The sequence below is a fragment of the Lates calcarifer genome, linkage group LG7_2, assembly GCF_001640805.2.
Source record: "Lates calcarifer isolate ASB-BC8 linkage group LG7_2, TLL_Latcal_v3, whole genome shotgun sequence".
NCBI classification, from domain to species: domain Eukaryota; kingdom Metazoa; phylum Chordata; class Actinopteri; family Centropomidae; genus Lates; species Lates calcarifer.
Window position 1 is genome coordinate 2,937,660 of NC_066854.1, and position 18,879 is coordinate 2,956,538.

The window sequence follows — 18,879 nt, forward strand, 5'->3', positions numbered from 1 at the left end:
TTAAGGTACAGAAATAAACAATAATATGTGTAGAAAAATAAGTTTTATTTAAGTCCAGGTAAATTCAAATACAAGCACTCCATAGAGGCAAAAGGACCCCACTTCCCTCCTCTTCAGCAGACTTTTATTTTAAGAGACTTTTGTTTTAAGAGATTAACTCGAACTTTTCAACTTTACTTTGCTGTAAAAATCCAATCATCCAAATGTCAACTTCTCTGGAGCTAAAAAAAAAAAAAAAAAAAACACTCCCAGCACAATCTCATTTAACTATTCACCAAACAAAAGTGGAACATTTTCAACTGCACAAACTGACTCTTTAGTAAATGTATATTTACAAAAATCATTTTATTGACTGCACTCAATAAAGCCTCAAATGTCAATGATGCAACAGTCAAAGGTGTGTGTTTGTGAGGAGGGGGGTGAGCAAACCAAGAGGGCATTAAAAAATATGAAAAGGAATGTGGGAAATGTTAAAATAAGCGGAGAAAAAAGGAGAAAAATCTTCATTTTGGATATAAAATATGTCACACTGCCATCCATCACATTTATTCTTAAAAGCTTTTTTCCCCTAAAATGAGTGATAGATCTGCCAGGTGCCTGAAATACCAACATTTCCTCTCGTCTCAAAGCCTTAAAATGGTGTTAGTGATTAATTTATGAACTTTGTTCTGCCGATGCTGATTATTTCACCAACATATTGCTTACGCTTTTGTGGCTCCATCATGATCATCTAAAGGGAAAAATCTCAGATAATCACTGATGTTTTTGTTCCTTGTCCTTAAACATCTTAGAAATATCTGTCGTTCCTGCTACCGGACAAACAGGAAGTGGAAACTAACTCCTGGAGTAGCACAGGATCATCTCACCTTGGCACGATTCTTCACTTTCTTTTAGGAAATACAGTATTTTTACATCATTCACACAAACACACAGAGGAAACAAAATGCTCAAACAGCAGTGTAGATCTGTACAACAGGGATGCAGGTTGGGGATAAAAGCAACAGGAACTCAAATCGCTTTTGAGTCAGTCTGAACCGCTCAGCGCTGTCGATCCCAGCGCCAGATCGACGCGTCATCACACACCGCTATCAAAATGCTGCTGTCGCGGCTGAAGCTGGTTTGCCGGATGGCCGACATGCATTTGGGGAGAGTCAGCGTGGTGCACCTGGAGACCAGAGAGAAGACAGTGAGCTGCGCTGTAACATTGGTATATTTTATTCTATATTCAGCATGAAGAAATCAGCTTTGAGTGGAGTAGTTTTACGACACATCTACTGTCCCACTTTCCACTTTGACATCTGCACATTAGCATATATCAATAAGTTTAACCAACCAGTTTTTCTGGTGCTAATCATACAGATCCCTACTCTAAACAAGAGGGTTACAGCTCAACATAAGTCAACAGCTGGATCTTCTCCAAATGGTAATTTTATGTGCAGCAGTTTTGTGTTTCTATGTATTATTTTCTCTACACTCTACTGATAAAAATAAAACTTAAGTGAAACTTCAGCTGTCAGACGAAGCTATGACACTCTTTATTTTTCTGGCCTGGATTAGCATCTAGCATTGCTCTACAGTTTACTTTGGCAGCACGCGTGTTTTGTTTCACAACACGTCTGGCTGGTGTGAAACATTATAGTCATATGTAGAGGGATTTAGCTGACAGACATTATCTATGACAGGAGGAGTGTCCTGGCTCAGAGTCACAGAGGATTAAAACTGTGACTTATCAGTTTGCGTTGTGGACTTACTTTGCTTTATGAGGATCTTCCACTTCAAGGTCCCACACATAAAGTTTCCCCACCTGGTTTCCCAGAGCCAGCATCTGTAAACCACCATCAGACCACACAGAGCATCAGCAACAGGTTATGTCCTGACTATAGATGGAGATACAAGTGGACAGAAATGTTTAAATTGTCTGACCTTCTGCCAGAAGTCCATGGAGAAGCGCATGTACCAGATGTCACACTGACTGTAATCAAAGCGTCCCAGAATCGTCACGTTTGACTCGTTGGGCTTAATGTGATCGATGTCGTCCTCCATCTTTCCTGGCTTCCAGCACACTATGGCATTTTCACAGGACTGCAATGAGACAGGAAGAGGAAACGAGAACGATAAATTGGATAAAAGCCATGTTACATTTCTCATCAGACAAATATATCATATTTAAAATCCAATTTTTATCCACATTTCCCACATTTAGTGGATTTAGAAAGTATCAGACCATAATGTTTTTACACTTTCTTGTGTTAAACTTAATGTTAAATGGATAAAATTCTACTCATAACAACCTATATTGACCTGGAGAAGCAGCATTCGGTTTTTCCATGTGTCCCTTCTGACCTGATTAAGCTTGCAAGAAGTCCAGAGGTTTGAAAACATTACAAACATTGCACTCTCTGTAAGAACTTGCCTTGGAAAGAATAAGATCTCCGAGCCACCGCACACAGTCCACATAGTTTCTGTGGATGTCTCGTGTTGAGAAGTCGGGGAAATGAATTTTCTGTGAGACAAAAGGCCTGAAGAAAACACAAAAACATGAGAAACACTGCCCCCAAAGGTCCAAGAGGCTTATCAAGTAAAGAATAATTATTTTGTATTTGTTTTTACCTATTGGTCTTTGAGGGGTTGTACTCATAAGATCCACGAATGGCTTTCTGCATCCTCTCTGAATTGATCCGCCACAGTTTGAGGGAGTGGTCCATCCCACATGACATAATCTTTTCACCCAGCAGATCAAAATCCTGAAATAAAATGTACAAAAAACAGATTAGAAGTCCTTCATATAAACTACTTATTTAACTGTATCTATTGATGGGACAGAGTCGTTGATGTGAGGTGTGATTTGGCAACACTCACGGCGCTCAGGACTTCATCTCGATGACCTTCCACGCCACCAAATATCGCCACTAATGTGTCTGTCTGTATGTTCCATAGACGAAGGGCATGATCTGAGGAAATTGGCATGAAATAACCAATTAAAACAAGAGTTTAGAGATTATTACAGCTACTTCAGATGGATTATGTGCTCATAATGGAAGAAAATCCTTTGCCCTTCAGCAAGGCGAAGCAGATGTTTCACATATGCAAATTTAAAGAAGGTTGTAACTGAGAAAACATTATTAAGATTAAACTAGGCCCTTATCAGAGAAGTAATCTGTTTTTGCTCAGATTAAGGAACCACCTGACAATCATGGTAATAAAAACACTTTAACTATCCCTACTGTCTATCCCTACCCCTGACCTACAGTAACCTACTTCTCTGCTGTGTCACAAAGACAGTGGCAACAAATCATGGGTGAGAAAACATTTTCAGTGCTCAATAAAGCAGGACATATAACTCTTGTTAGCTGTTTGTGAAGAATTTTAGAACTTTTTACCTTTGCTGACAGACAGGAGGAGATTGGGATCCCTCGGGTGAAACTTGAGCTCATTGATGGCATTTCCATGACCTACATAGTGCTGGATATGAAAAGAAAAACACTGTTATTATAGATGTGGTCTTAATTTATTCATTCTGTGATTTGAAAATGCAATTTAAAGTATTTGAGTGAACAGGTTTGGTGGATGTCAATCTGATCCCATCTGTGGCACAGTCAGAAAACTTAGAAAAGTAAACACCAAATGGTGATAAGCAAAGGCAGGAAACAGCATCTCCTTCTCAGTAAATGCATCCTTATCCAGTGTATGATGTATAGGATATAAAATTATATCAGTCTGGAGCACTGAACTGTGAAAACACAGTCCTCTGTGCCTTCCAGCCACCGAATATTGAGCGAGAATGGCTTAAATGTACCTTGATGCACTGCATTGTGATGTGGTTGATCACCCTGATAATACCGCGGGATCCGGCTACAGCCAGCAGGGGATGACTCGTGTTGGTGTCGTAGGTCCAGGCACACGTGTAAAAGTTCTCATCAGCCTTTTGCACAAGTTTAGTCAAAGAAATCGATACAAGAAGTCTCAGATGCTCCAACCTCTCAGCTGTGAGAGAATTTCACCTCAATTCAAGAGCTTCATGGGATGACAGAAAGGTGGTTCTGTCTATACTACTTAAAATACCCTGTTTTTACTCTGCCATTTATTTCTGCTGTCAACTATCACTGTATGTTTGTTTTAATTATGTTCAAAAGGTTTCTAGGAGATAAGATTTTCACATTTCTGTGCAAACATTTCAAGTATGACCTCCAGTTGTTGTGTTTCTGTTTAGCTCAAGTGACAAGTTATATAATAGCGATTGAGAACAAAAGCAACTGCTATGTGGACTGGAAACTGTGAAGAATGACAACAAGAACAAGGAAGGAGCCAATTTAAAAAGACATTTTAAGTAAGTAAAGGATACATCTGCATCGACATAAGACTGCAGGAGTCTTATTTCTCCCTGAGAGTGACATTCATACAAAGTTACCTGGGGAAGAAAAGAAACAGGGGGTTAGTTATGGAACAGTACAAACAACAAATTACTAAAAAAAAAGGTTATGTAGAGCCAAGAGGGCAACATCACAGCATCAGCACAACAGCATGTGAGAACTGGCTCGTCGTCACTTACTCTGTTACTCCCGACTGTGGCGAACACCAGCGGGTCTCCCTCCTTACTGTGCCAGTTAAACTGGACTCCGAACAGCGGCTGGCCATGGTCTTCCTGTGAAAACCATTACACGATTCATGAACATTCAGAGGGTGAAGTGAGCCCACGACACCAGACATATGCTGCCTGTTTTGCGGAAGGAAAACACCTGGTGGAGGTACATACCCTTAGACTGTTGACACATTTAAAAGAGTATCTGCACTTCTTGGACTTCCACTTGCCCTTGCCCCAGCTCTTTCTGCCCGGGGCGTTGGCGGTGTTGGTGGGTGTGTCTGGGCGCTCTGCGTTGGTCCCGCTCTCAACACTGACAGCATCATCCTATGAAAGCAAAACACAGGTACAAGTGATGTATGTGTGTGTTTAAAGTAAATCTTACAGACTTCCTTAAAGACAAAGTACAAATAACTTAATTCACAGATGCTCCCGAGGCTCTAAACTTGCTGAATGCTTTGACATTACACTGACAGACACAACAGTCATTTCTTGCCAGTATCTGCCTGGTGACTGTTGCTGTTTTAAAATAGAAATATGTTATTTTGATCAATAATATTCTTAATAATCTGCATAACAGTTTCGTCAGAAAAGTCACTTAAAGTCAATGGGCACTAACCTTCAAGCACTTCATGCACAAGTGGCTCCACAGTAAACAATTAAATTATAACAGTTTATATTTGCTCAGTGTGATAAATAGTAATACCTATAAATCAACGTGGCTCTCATACTAACTGCCTATTATGCTGGTGATAACAAGCCATCCTCCATTATCATATCTCAAGCTTTATCCATCTCCATCGACCCTTAATTTAACAGATAATTTCCAATAACTGCCACAATGCACATTTCAGTTAGCTGCTAGCACTAAAGCTAACTTCAGTTTACACGTGAATAGCTGCGATCAGAGCCCAAAGATAGCGACATTTGAGGGTGTGCATAAAAGACAGAGACGGTGAAGACAAAACTCTCTCTGTGCAACACATTTAGGAGATATTAAACAGGTTTAAAGCAGGTATAAATTTGGAACAGCTGTCTGAATTCAGCCGGTACAGGTGGACAAAGCTGCTAGCTAGCCGCTTTAGCTATTCGGCTACTTTAGCAGCAATGCTAACCCGCTAGAAGCTAATTATGGGTCATTTATCGACGAAGAACAAACACAGTTTAGCTTCTTACATTCTCGTCTCCTGATAAATCGGGGTTACTGTTCTCGTCACTGCTTAGTTTTTGTTTTTTCGCCGGTATTTCTTTTCCCGCTTGAGAAGGGGACTCGGACATGTTCTTATTTTCCCTCATTTTGGCTCAAACTCCGCCTTTTCCGCTCCGCCGCAAGGACTGCTGGGTAACGTAGTTCGATGTAGTTCTGGTGCATTTCATTCAAACTGATGGAAAAATACCACATATTTGCTGGTTTCAGGTGCTCTTATCCTTTAAATGTAATTCTAACTGTGGACCATTGTATTTTTTTATAGGCATAGGCAAACTAAATGAGTTTAATGCAGCTCATATATGCATTAAAAGTGTTAAATTGAAAGTTAAATAAATTAGTGTGTTAGGATTCACCATGTGGTAAACAACATAATCATAACCAGCATCCCATATTTTGTTGACTTAAGCATCAAAACAGTGGGGGATGGAGCTGGGGTTGTTCAGGTACACATAGTAGCTGGTCCTCTCCATTTTTTGGACAGGGAGGTATAAATAATAAAACATAAAAACATCCACATTTACATTTACATAAGAATTTAATAAAAAACAGTTTACAATAACAAAGTTTTATCACAGAAATCTGTTTGTTTTTACAATCCAACATCATTATCATCTCTGCAGGGCTTCAGGACACCTAAATAAGCCTAAAGAATCATTTCTGCTGCATCTTCTGCAGAGGCTTCACTCATGCCCTCAGACAGCCCTTCGTCCTCCTCCTCCTCCTCCTCCTCCTCCTCCTCCTCCTCCTCCTGGACCTCCTCAGCCGCCCTCTTCACACCCCTCTGCTTCGACAGGGCCTTGGCATAACGAATGTTGTACATGTTAAAGTCGCACCTGCACAGAGAAAATACACATTTACAGCTCCTGAAGTTTGTGTCATTTCTTGTGTACGGAGGTTGAAGTTGCAAAAACGTTGAGACTCACAGTTTGGACAGGTTGTCAAAGTGTCTCTGGATGCTCTTCTGCAGCGCCTGGAGGGTAGGCAGTATGGCTCCTGACCTGCACACCAAAAGGAAATCTGGTTAAAAACAGACTCAAAGCAATGAAATGTTAGTCTTACATCCAGCAAGAAAGTAACAAAGAGCCAAGAGCAGACCTGTTCTTGAGTTTCTGTCCGTGCAGCATGAGCAGGCTCTGAGCCCAGCTCATGTAGAACTGTAGGTGACCCGACTTCTCCAAACACGACGCCACAAATCCCAGCAGCTTCTCCACATAAATGTCAGGGAGAGACCCACAAACCACCGGGACTAGAAGACAAACAATCAGGATCTATCAGGTGTTTTCAGCTTTAACGTAAACTAATGTGTTTGATAGATGCTCCACTCACTTTGCTCATGTGGCACCGTTTCCAGCACCTCCTGCTTGAGGGCCTTTTCATTCAGCCTGAACGCCAGGACGATGGCCGACGTCCACTCCTGAAGTCGCAGCTGCTTGCGTATGCTGGCCGGCGTCACGTCCAGGTCGAGGTCATAGGGGTCGAACACCATGGAGCCGTCAAGAGAGTAGACCAGCAGGCCCTCGGTGGTGGTGGCCGCCCAGCTACGACCTGGGAGAAGATGGAAGCAGGATTTCCCCCCGTTAACGACAACTTCTCTACAGGGGAAGAAACTGTCTGAGTTGTAGTTCTGTCACCTACCAGTCGGGGAAAACCGCAGCGAGCTGACTCTGATCTCTGGCTTGAAGTGTCGAGAACTCATGTCACCTTTAAAGACAGAGAGAAAAGATATACAAGTCTTCCACACCTGTTTGGAGAAATAAACGACTCTTCTACTTTATAAAAACTGGTCTGGAGGTGGTGTCGCACCTCTCCTGACTCCAGGGAGGCTGATGTTGACCCCGTCTCCGTCTCCAGCTCCCTCATCCACCAGAGCCAGGCTCCCGAACTCCGTCATTTTCCGCCTGTCCAGGAACTCCTGAAGAAAAAGCAACAACAGCATTAGCATTAAATTCAATTATTTTTCTTTTGACAAGACTGTTTTGAGATGTTTAATTTGTCTTTTTAAATTAGATTTTTGAGAGAAACTAGATCAAGAGCAGGTTCTTCCCACTGAACAAAGTTTCCGATTACATTATGTGTTGCTGTAAAAGTTGAACTGAGCTGAACGTGTGGCCATTACCTCCATGGCATCAAATGACAAGTTGCAGGAGATCTCAAACTTCTTCATAAGCATCTGCTCCTTGATGTTGTAGATGCAGACGAACTTGGACTGACCTCCTGCCAGAACAGACTCCCCATCCGCAGAGTAGCACAGACACGTGAAGGACCTGGATGAAAAACAATCAGTGAATCAGTACCTAATCTACAGCAAAAATTTATCCCATTGAACGTTTAAAATAAGATTTGAACCAGAGGAAACTGAAGTTATGATCCTGTCTACTCACTTGCCCTTGGCGGTCTGTTTGGCCGTGACTTTGTCAGTCTCTTTGCGGCCCACCTCCAGGTCGTGGCGTCCAGCCACAGAGCCCGTCTGTGTGGCCGTGTTCGGGTTCCAGAAAGAGATCTCCCCGTTCAGAGTGGCCACAGCCAACTCCTGACCGTCAGGGCGGTAAGTCACCGACAAGCCTGAGGGAAAAAAATAAATACAGTGATTGAAGTTACTGTTTACAGTTTCACACAAACATTTTAGGGCTTTCAAGATCTCAAAATAATTTTCCAGATTCTTTGAAATTTTTTCACAAGAACAACAGCACTTAAAGACCACCTTATAACGGCTTCTGAAGATGTTGTTGCCATGAGTTCAGCTCATAAGTTATGAATCTGAGAGCAGTACAATTTAAATCTTTCTGACACTGGTGCCCCCTAGTGGCTGCAGAAGAAAAGACACTGTGGCACACGACGGTACACCTCAACTGATATATAGCTGAACATCCCATGATCAGATTAGATCACTGCCTTTTACCATCAGAGGTGAGGAGAAGCGTTTCCTTGACCTGCCAGCTGTCTAACATGTCCCACAGCCGGACGGTGCGGTCCCACGACGCGCTGGCCAGGATGGACTGGACTGGACTGAAACAGAGGCAGCTGACTGGACCCTCATGACCCCCAAGAACCTGATTAATCACAGGGAGGAAGGAGATGAGGCGTCACAGTTAGTTACATTATTCAGCTTTAATCAGTGACATCTTGTTTGTGTGTAGTCTTGGTGATGAATACCTCCAGGAGTCTGCCTGTCTGCATGGACCATAGGAAGATCTCAAACGAATCCTGGGCTCCTGCGCTCACCAGCTCCCCGCTGTGATCGACTGCGAGGGAGGAGAACTGTGCAGGCCGAGGCGATGTGAACGTCCGGAAGTTTCTGTACCTGTAAACGCACACAAAACATATTCACACCAATTCCACCTCCACCTCTATCCACCTCTGGCAGCGAACCAGCTTTACCACACCCAAGTTCACCTGTGCAGGTCGAACGCTCTGACCGTCCCGTCCAGAGAAGCGCTGACGATGACGAAGCCGCTGGAGGTGAAGGTGACGTTGGTGACGCTGCTGGTGTGCTCAGTGAAGGTGACGAAGCAAAGGCCGCTGTTGGTGTTCCACACTTTGACCTGAGGGAGCGAAACCATAGTCTGACGTCAGATATCAACACTTTTAGGTCACAGGTGCTTTTCTTTTATTTTCAAGCTCATGAAATCACAATATTACTTCCTACTGCTTTACAGACTTGCACTCACTTTGCCATCGTCACCGCCCGTCGCGATGTACTGTCCGTCTGGTGAGTAAGCCAGTGACGCCATGTTGTTGAAGTGTCCCTGCTGCTTGAAGACGTACGACTCGCTCTGCCACTCCCACACCAGCAGCTGACCCATCCCTGAAACAAACACCACCACCCAAAATCAACAGAATACAATAAAGTCAGCTGCAGCTCCACCTGAGGCAAGAGAAAACCATTAGGAGATGGGCATTTTACCTGAGCATCCAAAGCCGATCCAGTCTCCAGAGCTGTTCATGGCCACTGAAGCAATCCTCTGGTCTGAAATACTGAAGGGAGAAACACTCAAATAGTCAAATGTCTTTTTTACTTGTTCCTTCTTACTATATAAATAAAAAGCTAACTTTTCTCTCACCTGAGGGAGTGAATAAGATTGAACTCTGGAAGTTCATGCAGGTGGAAGATACCGGACGCAAAACCGGTGACCAGGATGTGGGTCGGTTTGTGGTAGGCGGCTGCAGTCAGGTTATTAAAATCCCCCTCCTTGTTGAAGAAGTGTCTACAAGAGCAGAGGCAACAAAGGAAATAAAGCAAGATGCGCTGCCTTTACTTTTACCCCTCATCCAACTCCTGCTGCCAAAAAGACATCAGCCTACGTTACAAATGCTGATACTGCTGTTACAGTTTTGGAGCAGCCAAGGGACAAATAAACCTGCGTTCTGTGAAGCCAGCACCCTAATGGAGAGTGAGATAATTGCCGCTCTCAGTGTCAAGGTTTGAATCCTGCGGTGTTTTTTTGGAAGGACTTCTGGCTGTGACTGAGAGTGGAATGAAAACTGCTGTGTGGTTTTTACAATTGGCAAAAAGAAGTTCACTCCCTAAAACTACAGGCAACAAACTAAAGACAAAATACAACAGGGTAGATGTAAACACGATGGGTTATAAAAGATTTTTGTAGGTTTCTTACTTGCTTCTCTGTTTGTATCGAACGTTCTTCGTCGTCTTCTCTTTGGGAGCTTCAGCTTTCCCTCTGATGACCTCTCCCTCCTCTCCCTCCAGCCTGTCCTCCTCCTCATCCTCCTCCTCTTCCTCCCTCTGTCTCAGGGGCTTGGGTTTGTCCCGGCTCTTCTTCAGGACGAGGCCATCCAGCTCGGTGTCACTCTCCCAGACACACAGCGTCCCATCCTGGCTCACCGTGTACAGCTGGAAACATATGATAAACACAGGGTCAGGGTCTCTGTATTGACGTTTTATTTTTATTTCTATGCAAAACCACATTTGTACTTTGAGCACAAATAAATAAAAGTAGTTAAACCCACATCCAGACTGTCCTTCTCGAAGAAACAGCCCACGATCACATCCTTGTGTCCGCCCAGGGAGTAGTAGATGAGGTTGGCCCAGCGCTCTGCACCAAACACCCATGTCGACATGTCTTTACTGCCCACCACAAAACACCTGAAGGAAAACATCACAACCACAAATAATGCTTTATATTTTCTCAGCTACACGTTCACTTTGATATGCGCCTTAATGTTGACTCACTTGGAGTCGTCCGTCCAGTCAATGCAGGTGGTTTCGTCGTAAGGACCGTAGTAGCTCTTGTCCAATACGAAGGCATTAAACTCCCGCTGCTTCCCGGGAGCGTGGTACATCAGAGCTACGTTCTCCTTCGTAACAACAAATTTCCTGAGAGAGGAAAACGCAAAGTTCTGCATCACCTTGTTGTTCCAAACAACTGTAGTTAACAGTTGAAACAATTACATTTGATAGTTATAAGGTTAGGTTGAGCTACTTACCTGCCATCAGGTGAGAAACGGATGCTGTTCACAGGTTTGTGAAAGTGGAAATGATGAAGGATGGCTCGGGTGATGAGACTGACCAACAAGGCTGCACCATCTGTATGACACAGACATTAACACAGAAACAATTTGGATTTTTGTTGGTTTTTGTAACAGGTCACTAACTTTTAAGTTTTACTTTAAGTGGAGCCTCTTACCTTCATCCACTACTATGGCTAAGTTTCCATCAGGTGAGAGACCCACACATGTTATGTTCTTCGTAGTGGAGACAGGTAACGTCTCAGATGTGTTGCTTGGAGACAAAAAAGAAAAGATTTCAACCTTGCTTTGGTTTTACATTTTAAAGTCAATTTAACAAGATATCGTGCATGCTGTACATACAATTTGCACAATACACCCACTCGACACTTGATTTGTTGAGACACACACACACGTGACAACATTAACCATTCCCCATTTATTATATTTATCGTAATCACTTACTTTTTCATGTCGAAAACAGAGACTCTGTTTCCAACCGGACTGATCACAGCGTTACCATCTTTAGAGAAATTCAAATTCCCCTGTCGATAGACTGCTCCGAGCAGATTGGAAAACTACACAGAAAACAAAGTGGTTTTCTTTTTAATCATTGAAAAGTTCCGTTCACAAAACACTAACGTAGAATTTCATTAAAACGCCTATTCGCTTGTATTTCTGCAGTGTAGCATGAGTTACTTAAGTGGAAGCTGGTAACAAAAAACACATTAAAATATCAATAAAATAATACTATTTGTTATGACAGACATCCGCCGAACTTAAATGTGAATGCTAACACTTTACTTTTAACAGTCTGAAAAGTGCTGTATGGTTTACACAGCTAACTCTGTGCAATAATAAAACTAGCTATTTTTGAATGAAGTTTGGTCTGACGTTCTCTCCCATGCACCCAATGTTTCCAAGGAGAACATTAGCATGTTAGCTAACAGTAGCGTACTTACCCTATAAGCAAACTTCATTTTGTTGAATATTCCTTAATCTTCGTGCATTTATCTTCTTATTAATTATTTAAACATCCCCGTTGAAGTAAGAATATAAGACTACTGTTACACATGCCTCCTCTTCCACACGTGTTTGTGATTTGTTGACACTTGACGTATCCGCCTTGTGTTGAGTGAAGAGATAAAACACAGCGACCTCTGGCGGCAGGGAGGAAAAACGACTCAAGATAAAATCAAGGCCAATAAAGAAAAATATCGATAAAAAAAAGCCAGGGAAATTAAAATATTATGAAATTAATATCTTTAACACAAAATTTGATGTTGTGTTTTGTTGAATAATAATTCAGTCTTCCCTGTTTAGTAATCAGTATAACATAATAAATATCAGAGTATGTCTGTTATTAGCGAGAAAGTTAGTTTTTTTTTAAATTACATCAGACTGACAAAAATATCCAAATAATATACTTATATTTACTCTTTTGTTATATCTTTTTATTGTAAGATTATGATAGGTCTCCTCTAACACTCAGCTGTGCAAAGAGTTTTCAAAGTTTTCATAGATTTTTAGAAAAGTTGAATTCATAAGAGATTAAAGTGCATAATCTGCCACCACAGTCTTCCTCGTCACTAGTTGTTATTTACTCATAAACACCTCTACTCAGTATACAATGAATGGCCCACTTGGAATCAAATAAAACCAGGTCGTTCTTTCTAGTTGTTTCCTTGCTGGCCTTCGCTTGATCCCTCCTGTCCATTTTTAATGGCGTTGGTGAATAATTAATCGTCTGGCAGCTACAGTACACGCACAGCACACGTGTGGAAATGGGCCGGCGCCAAAGGTAAAGTGAAAACGACACCACACATTACACCACAAAGTGAGGAGATAACACAGAGTTTTTATTTACATCTTTTTTTTCTGGAACAGTTGGCTGCTGCTGAGGTGATGGCTTGAGGTGTCTTACACTGTCACAGATGTTTCAAAGGAAATTTTTATGAGTTTTATTTAAAGTTTAACATCTCAAAAACAGCGTGGTAAACAGTTACACTTGTAGCATCTCGCACCACCAGAAAAAAACGTACAAACATTTTTTTTTTCACCTAAGAGTTTTGTGCCAGAGGTCGAAACAGGGCACCACGTGCAGGCGGACATATTTTTGGCCTCCGGTTGAGCACTCCAGACAGCCGTAGACAGTTTCCCGCCTCTGGTTGCCCATGCCGCACAACGCACAGGGGCCCTTGGGGATGTTGTGTTTGAGGAGGTTGGCCCGCGTGTGGCTGCTTTCCCTCAGGTAGGCAGTGGACACGTCCGTCATGCTGGCCGCTTTCTCGTAGTAGTCGGTCACCATGTCGTCCATGTAGGTGTCGGAGTGGGTGAGCTCCTCGAACGTTCGATCATCTGCGCAGGACTTGGATTAAAGCACAAGCATACCAAAAGACGACTCTGTATTTGTTATGTAGTGGAGGACGGTGACATACCTGCCCTGAAGGGGTTTCCATAGATGATCCCGGACAGGAAGCGGCGCAGTCGACCCATGGAGAAGCGACCGATGAAGCCACCGAGCTGCTCCCTGATCTGCTCACGTTCAAATCCTCCTTGAGACTCCGGAGCTACGCAAATATCTGACACAGAATCAAGTTTGAGATGTTAAAAATCAGTTCTTTCTGGCACTTTTGTTATAATAAACTGATGAAAGAATACAGTTCATGTTGTAAGAACTTCACCTATTACAGTTTCTTCTTTTTAATTTCCTGCCTCTGATAGGAGTCACTCAAATGGTTCATAAATATTAAAGACTGGCCAGTATGGGGATCGAACCCATGACCTTGGCGTTATTAGCACCACGCTCTAACCAACTGAGCTAACCGGCCTGTTGTAGACACACCGACAAGGAGACTTGCTTAGTTTCTGAGGTAAAATGTGCACTAACATCATGTCACCATCTAAAAAAAACAATATGTGGTGTTAGCATGATGCTAAACTAATTTAGGAAGAATCTAAGTATATAATCTGTCACATTGCAACCATGAAGGGACTCGAACCCTCAATCTTCTGATCCGAAGTCAGACGCCTTATCCATTAGGCCACATGGTCACATTCACATTCCTGTTTACATCTCAGTGGGTCTGATTATAAAATAACTATTTATTTAACAAATAATCTGACAATGCTAATTTTATTGGTGTGAAAGATGTTGCAAGGAATGCAGCTGTTATGTATTTTAGTATCGTACATTACTGGCCAGTATGGGGCTTGAACCCATGACCTTGGCGTTATTAGCACCACGCTCTAACCAGCTGAGCTAACCGGCCCAGTTGCTGCTTTTCACAGGACAGTTTTTCAAAAATCAAACTCAGTGAGACTCAGGTCCTGTAATTTCAGGTGCCACAGTTAAAGAAATGAACATTTTTCAGGTTTAAAGGTGTAGACGCTGCTTTAACTCCCTGCAGTTAGGATAAAAATGTGTGGCATGAAGCTCTGAATGCTGAACAGCCTCAGGTGTTAACCACAACTAATACACCCAGAGTATTTCATGTGGGACACAGCTGTAAACCAGAAGAGGATCCAAATCTTTAATTTTCTTAAAAACCACACTCCTTATCCTTTAAGTGCCTCATTGACTTTCATCTCAGCTGCGTTTGTAGTGGATTAAAGTTGGAGTCAGGTAAACTGAAAACAGTTCTAATTTCAGTACTGTAGCTTCATTTAGTTATTTTTATGCTTGTGATAGAAGACTTTACTTATTTTCTTTTACTGGAGAAAACTACATGAAGTGTAGAAGGAGAATGATTTAGGTAGACTTCCTACCGAGCCGACCATCCAGTCGAACAAACAGCTCACAGATGCTGAAGGCGATGGTGGTGTGAGCCGGGATGACGATGGCTTTGTCTCGACCTTTGGGGTTTCTGCCGTCGTCGATCTGAAACTGCAGCAGAGCAGAAAAGCTGAGTCTGGGTCAGGGGTCCAGTAAGGGAAAGATGCATTAACAGATACTGCAAATATCATATGCAGTTTAATCAGTTTAATAAGTTGAGAAGCTAGAAGCAAATATTTGTTATTTTTGCTTAAACAATGACTAGAAAATCATGAAAACTGATGCTAAACTTTCTTGCCAGTTGACTGGGAGTCAATTAATCAACTAAGTGTTGCAGCATTAATATTATTTGTCATTTTTATTGGGTGTCCCGTGCAAAAAATAATTAAATTGATACAGAATCCATGTATTTTAAACCTGGATAATCTAAGATGAATAACAATAACTATTCACATTGGCGGTGGATTGTATAAGTGATTTAACTCATGTATTTACCCTCATGGTGGTCCCTCTCATTCCGGCGTGGACGGTTAGCGAACACTGTCGTGTGGTGCGGATGCTTTCCACAACAACGCAGAGCACACTTCGCCCACTGTCTTTGGACTGACGAACCAGGCAGTGATCCAGGTCCACTTTCCTGAAAGACCGGAAAATAAACTCTCAACCACTCATCGTGTATCGTTACAGCAGACCAATATTTCCAACACAGCTACATCTGACACCTGTTAATGTTAAAAACACAACACCAGCAGTCTATTTTCTGTCTTGTATTGTCCTCTTGCATGTAACTCCTGTACGCGTGCCAGTGTAGAATAACATGATCATTTATTCATCCTCACAGGAAAACCCTCCTCTCACGTTCCCTCTGTCACAACGAGGTCAAAGGTCAGACGTCAAACTTTAACTTAAAATCTACTTAAAAGTAGATTTTGGTAACGTTAACTGATGACAGTTGACTCTTAAGATGCGTCCAGTTTTATATCTCCATACAAAGTGATTAACAATTCATCAAATATAGATCATTTAACTTAATAATGAATAAATAATGATCTTGATACTTCATCTAATCAGTCTTAAGTGATTTGGAGCAGCTGTTAAATGCAGCACACGGTACTTTGGGATACCTGGAGTTGAGTTCCCGCAGTAACGTGGGCACCTCCAGCTCATGTTTGGTCACGATGCCGAACGAGGCTTTGACGGCCACAGAGTCCGACCCACTGATGTTGAAGCCCACATCGTTGATGATGTGGTTTCCTAATCGACCGCTGAGGGCCACGTCTGATTTGTCCTCGTAGTTAAGGAGCTGATAAGAAGACACTCCTATGAAAGAGAGAAAAAGGTTGTGGTTGAGGAATGCAGGGAAATACTCAGTGTTGGCATGTAACTAAGTACATTTACTCAAGTATTTTACCTAGAGTTCAATGAAAATATTGTGCTTTTAACCCCAGTCAAATGTTGGGTTCAATTGGAAGGAACTGGAACTTTGTTAGCCTGTTTGCTAAATATGAAGCGAGTTTTTTTTGCTAAATGTGTAGTTTTCACACAAATTATATAATGTGTGAATTAGTGTGTGTTAGAGGTGATGTGATAGCTTCAAACAGAGAAAGCTAGCTGCATTCTAAGCTAACGAAACAAGCACAGTTAAACTAACAAAATACATATGGCCTGGAATGTATTCTGGCCTAACATATTCGCAGGCCAGGGTATATTCCTAATCTGTGTTAAGATTGTAACCCAAACCAAATCTAAGTGACCAACTGAATTTTGGGGAAATGTCTCCAAAAACAATGCACAACAGATGTAAAATATTTACATTTGCCGGAGTGCGTAACCATAAAAACATGGACTGTGAGATTGTAAATATTTAAAAAGATAATGTAAGGGAGCTGGAACAAGGTAGAATAATCTCAGATCCTCCTAATTCTGGCTTTATAAAATTGTCACCTCCATTATTTTAATCACTGTACCTGCTGTAATCTCCTTCTCCCCTACCAGGATGTCTTTGAGTGAGAAAGGGGTTGAGGCGTACTTCTTCTTCTTCCAGAAATGCCTCTTCCTCTTGCTGGTGACCAGGCTGAGGGGCTGGTACCGGTCGGCCTCGCTCAGGCTCGGGACGGGAATCAACCTCCCGGTGTCTCCAACCTGCTTCACAAAGTTCTTGGTGGCTGCAGCAAACATTTCGAGCGATGCATGAGTGTTAAAAAATATATTCCTCTGAACAAACACCACCTCAGGAGAAGGACTACAGTGCTGTGGGTCTGTTTGCTGGAGGACTCCTCTCAGTGGGGGAGGCTAATTCAGGAGTGTTCTTTCAGACTGGACTGTGAAATGTTAAATAATGCAGGTGGTGTGTAAGAGAATATGGGACAAAGTGTGTGTTAACCTGGTCTCTGTGGGCCTGCTGGTTCCTGTCACGTGACAAATGAGGTGGAAAAACTAATTACAGGAGTTTTCTTACACATTTACCAGCGTATATGACTTTTTTGGTGTTTGATTTTCTCTGTATTCGTACATTTTCTTATTTAAACAGTAGCTCCATTTTGACTCAGATACATGAAACATCTGCTCCAGCTGCCAGCCTCTCTATAGCGAGCTTGAAAACTGGCCTGGATTACATATATTTTTTTAGAGATGTCTCTGTGGTTTTTGTAACATCTAATGTTTTTTCACTGCTGCTTTTTTTAGTTTGGATAATGTCCACCTTTCTGACTGGCGGCCTCCCCTCACAGTGTGTGTGTCCTGCGTTGCATGATCGTGGGCCGATCTGTCCTGTGGTTGCGCTGCTGTCTAGTCTATACATCCAGAAATAGCTTGAAAGTTGGAAGGTTTTAAACACCACATGTAAGAGGCTTTCTCACCACAATATTAGTTTCCTATACAATACACTCCCTGTAATTTTGACTTCTTGGCCAAAAGAGGTCATGTAATTGCCGCAAAGAATGATTCAAGGACAGAAGAGTTCATCTTTCTGTAATTCACATGCTGCTATTTGAAGTTTCTTCTTATTCTTACCGTAACACTGGATTCAACCTGAAATAAAACACCTGGAATTATTATTATTATCACTATTAATAGCAGCTAATGTAGGGGGATGCTATGTGTCATGATTTAATAGGTAAATTCATCATTAATAGAATTAATTTTTATTACCACAGAGTGATTTATCATACCTTCAACACTGATTTTTGCTAATGAAGTGTTGTGAGTATCTGTTGTAATCTCTACAAGTGGATATTGTGCTGCATATTTGGATGCTGGTAACTTAATTAACCACCTGATTATTTTTACAGAAAACTTAAAGCTTATTTGTTGTGGTGAATTAGTTGTACGTTCACATAATTTCAAGGAGACTCATTCCAGACAGCTTCAAACACATTTATCACCTGAGTTGAAGCAATCTAACAAAAAAGGACGACTGTTTAGTGCCTCTGTGTAATACCTGTCAACATGCAACTGATCACTAATGTGTTGGTGGTTTACGTGGAAGCCAAGACCAAACAAAGGAGTCTGAGTACAGGTGACATGATGTCTACTGCTGCTTTAAAATAATCTATAAGGACTCAGTGTCTCAGGAGGAACAAACTGGCTGTTCCAGGGGCCGACACTTGTGACCTTTGGTTTAAAGCATATATTCTCTAACAACCAGTTTATCACACTGTGTAAAAAAGAAAAGTATAACTGTGCAGAGGCTGAACTCTGATCTGATGGAGGAACTGTCTTCCCATCTGCTTCAGCTTCTGTCCCCTGTGGCTCTCTGAGGCCTTAATGGGAAATCAGTCTGCTCCTCAAGCACCTTAAACGCTTCCTGACTTGTTCTGCAAAGGAAACAAGTGAAATCCTCCTCATCCACAC

At 42.0% G+C, this 18,879-nt stretch overlaps 3 protein-coding genes and 3 non-coding genes across 6 annotated transcripts; all 6 read right to left on the minus strand.

Annotated features, from left to right (window-relative positions):
- Nucleotides 1–26: 26 nt before the first annotated feature.
- Nucleotides 27–5,911, minus strand: eed (embryonic ectoderm development). The gene is made up of 12 exons (XM_018661210.2): nt 5,756–5,911; nt 4,754–4,906; nt 4,550–4,642; nt 4,343–4,408; nt 3,797–3,922; nt 3,381–3,462; nt 2,860–2,951; nt 2,611–2,744; nt 2,414–2,519; nt 1,924–2,082; nt 1,752–1,825; nt 27–1,165 (listed from the first exon to the last, which is right to left on the minus strand). Exons 1-12 carry the CDS (start codon nt 5,873–5,875, stop codon nt 1,039–1,041), a joined length of 1,332 nt encoding a protein of 443 aa, XP_018516726.1. The 5' UTR covers nt 5,876–5,911; the 3' UTR covers nt 27–1,038.
- Nucleotides 5,912–6,305: 394 nt separating this feature from the next.
- Nucleotides 6,306–12,370, minus strand: pwp2h (PWP2 small subunit processome component). The gene is made up of 21 exons (XM_018661148.2): nt 12,215–12,370; nt 11,718–11,830; nt 11,432–11,526; nt 11,232–11,331; nt 10,978–11,121; nt 10,755–10,890; nt 10,403–10,638; nt 9,851–9,994; nt 9,694–9,764; nt 9,458–9,594; nt 9,183–9,331; nt 8,943–9,090; nt 8,689–8,839; nt 8,171–8,351; nt 7,906–8,053; nt 7,593–7,701; nt 7,425–7,490; nt 7,116–7,334; nt 6,885–7,035; nt 6,713–6,787; nt 6,306–6,622 (listed from the first exon to the last, which is right to left on the minus strand). The coding sequence occupies exons 1-21, from the start codon at nt 12,230–12,232 to the stop codon at nt 6,433–6,435; spliced, it is 2,781 nt and encodes a 926-aa protein (XP_018516664.1). The 5' UTR covers nt 12,233–12,370; the 3' UTR covers nt 6,306–6,432.
- Nucleotides 12,371–13,276: 906 nt separating this feature from the next.
- On the minus strand, nt 13,277–17,293 carry pjvk (pejvakin). Its single transcript, XM_018661241.1, has 6 exons — nt 16,995–17,293; nt 16,152–16,347; nt 15,523–15,664; nt 15,021–15,138; nt 13,691–13,834; nt 13,277–13,610 (listed from the first exon to the last, which is right to left on the minus strand). Exons 1-6 carry the CDS (start codon nt 17,203–17,205, stop codon nt 13,309–13,311), a joined length of 1,113 nt encoding a protein of 370 aa, XP_018516757.1. The 5' UTR covers nt 17,206–17,293; the 3' UTR covers nt 13,277–13,308.
- On the minus strand, nt 14,010–14,083 carry trnai-aau (transfer RNA isoleucine (anticodon AAU)). The gene has a single exon. It is a non-coding gene; the product is annotated as a tRNA-Ile (tRNA).
- Nucleotides 14,234–14,306, minus strand: trnar-ucg (transfer RNA arginine (anticodon UCG)). Its single transcript has one exon. It is a non-coding gene; the product is annotated as a tRNA-Arg (tRNA).
- On the minus strand, nt 14,451–14,524 carry trnai-aau (transfer RNA isoleucine (anticodon AAU)). The gene has a single exon. It is a non-coding gene; the product is annotated as a tRNA-Ile (tRNA).
- Nucleotides 17,294–18,879: the final 1,586 nt, after the last annotated feature.

Bases quoted from the DNA above. Each gene is read 5' to 3' on its own strand.
- eed (XM_018661210.2), bottom strand. From the start codon at position 5,875: ATGAGGGAAAATAAGAACATGTCCGAGTCCCCTTCTCAAGCGGGAAAA. The intron at 3,923-4,342 runs GTATCCTTTACT...CTTGTGCAAAAG, and splicing joins AGTCTTATGTCGATGCAGAT to GCTGATGAGAACTTTTACAC. The intron at 2,745-2,859 runs GTGAGTGTTGCC...ATTTTATTTCAG, and splicing joins GAGATGAAGTCCTGAGCGCC to GATTTTGATCTGCTGGGTGA.
- pwp2h (XM_018661148.2), bottom strand. The intron at 10,891-10,977 runs GTGAGTCAACAT...GTTTTCCTTCAG, and splicing joins GACTGGACGGACGACTCCAA to GTGTTTTGTGGTGGGCAGTA. The intron at 10,639-10,754 runs GTGGGTTTAACT...ATATGTTTCCAG, and splicing joins TCGAGAAGGACAGTCTGGAT to CTGTACACGGTGAGCCAGGA.
- pjvk (XM_018661241.1), bottom strand. From the start codon at position 17,205: ATGTTTGCTGCAGCCACCAAGAACTTTGTGAAGCAGGTTGGAGACACC. The intron at 15,139-15,522 runs GTAAATACATGA...GCTCTGCTGCAG, and splicing joins TGAGAGGGACCACCATGAGG to TTTCAGATCGACGACGGCAG. The intron at 13,611-13,690 runs GTATGTCACCGT...AGTCCTGCGCAG, and splicing joins TGGAAACCCCTTCAGGGCAG to ATGATCGAACGTTCGAGGAG.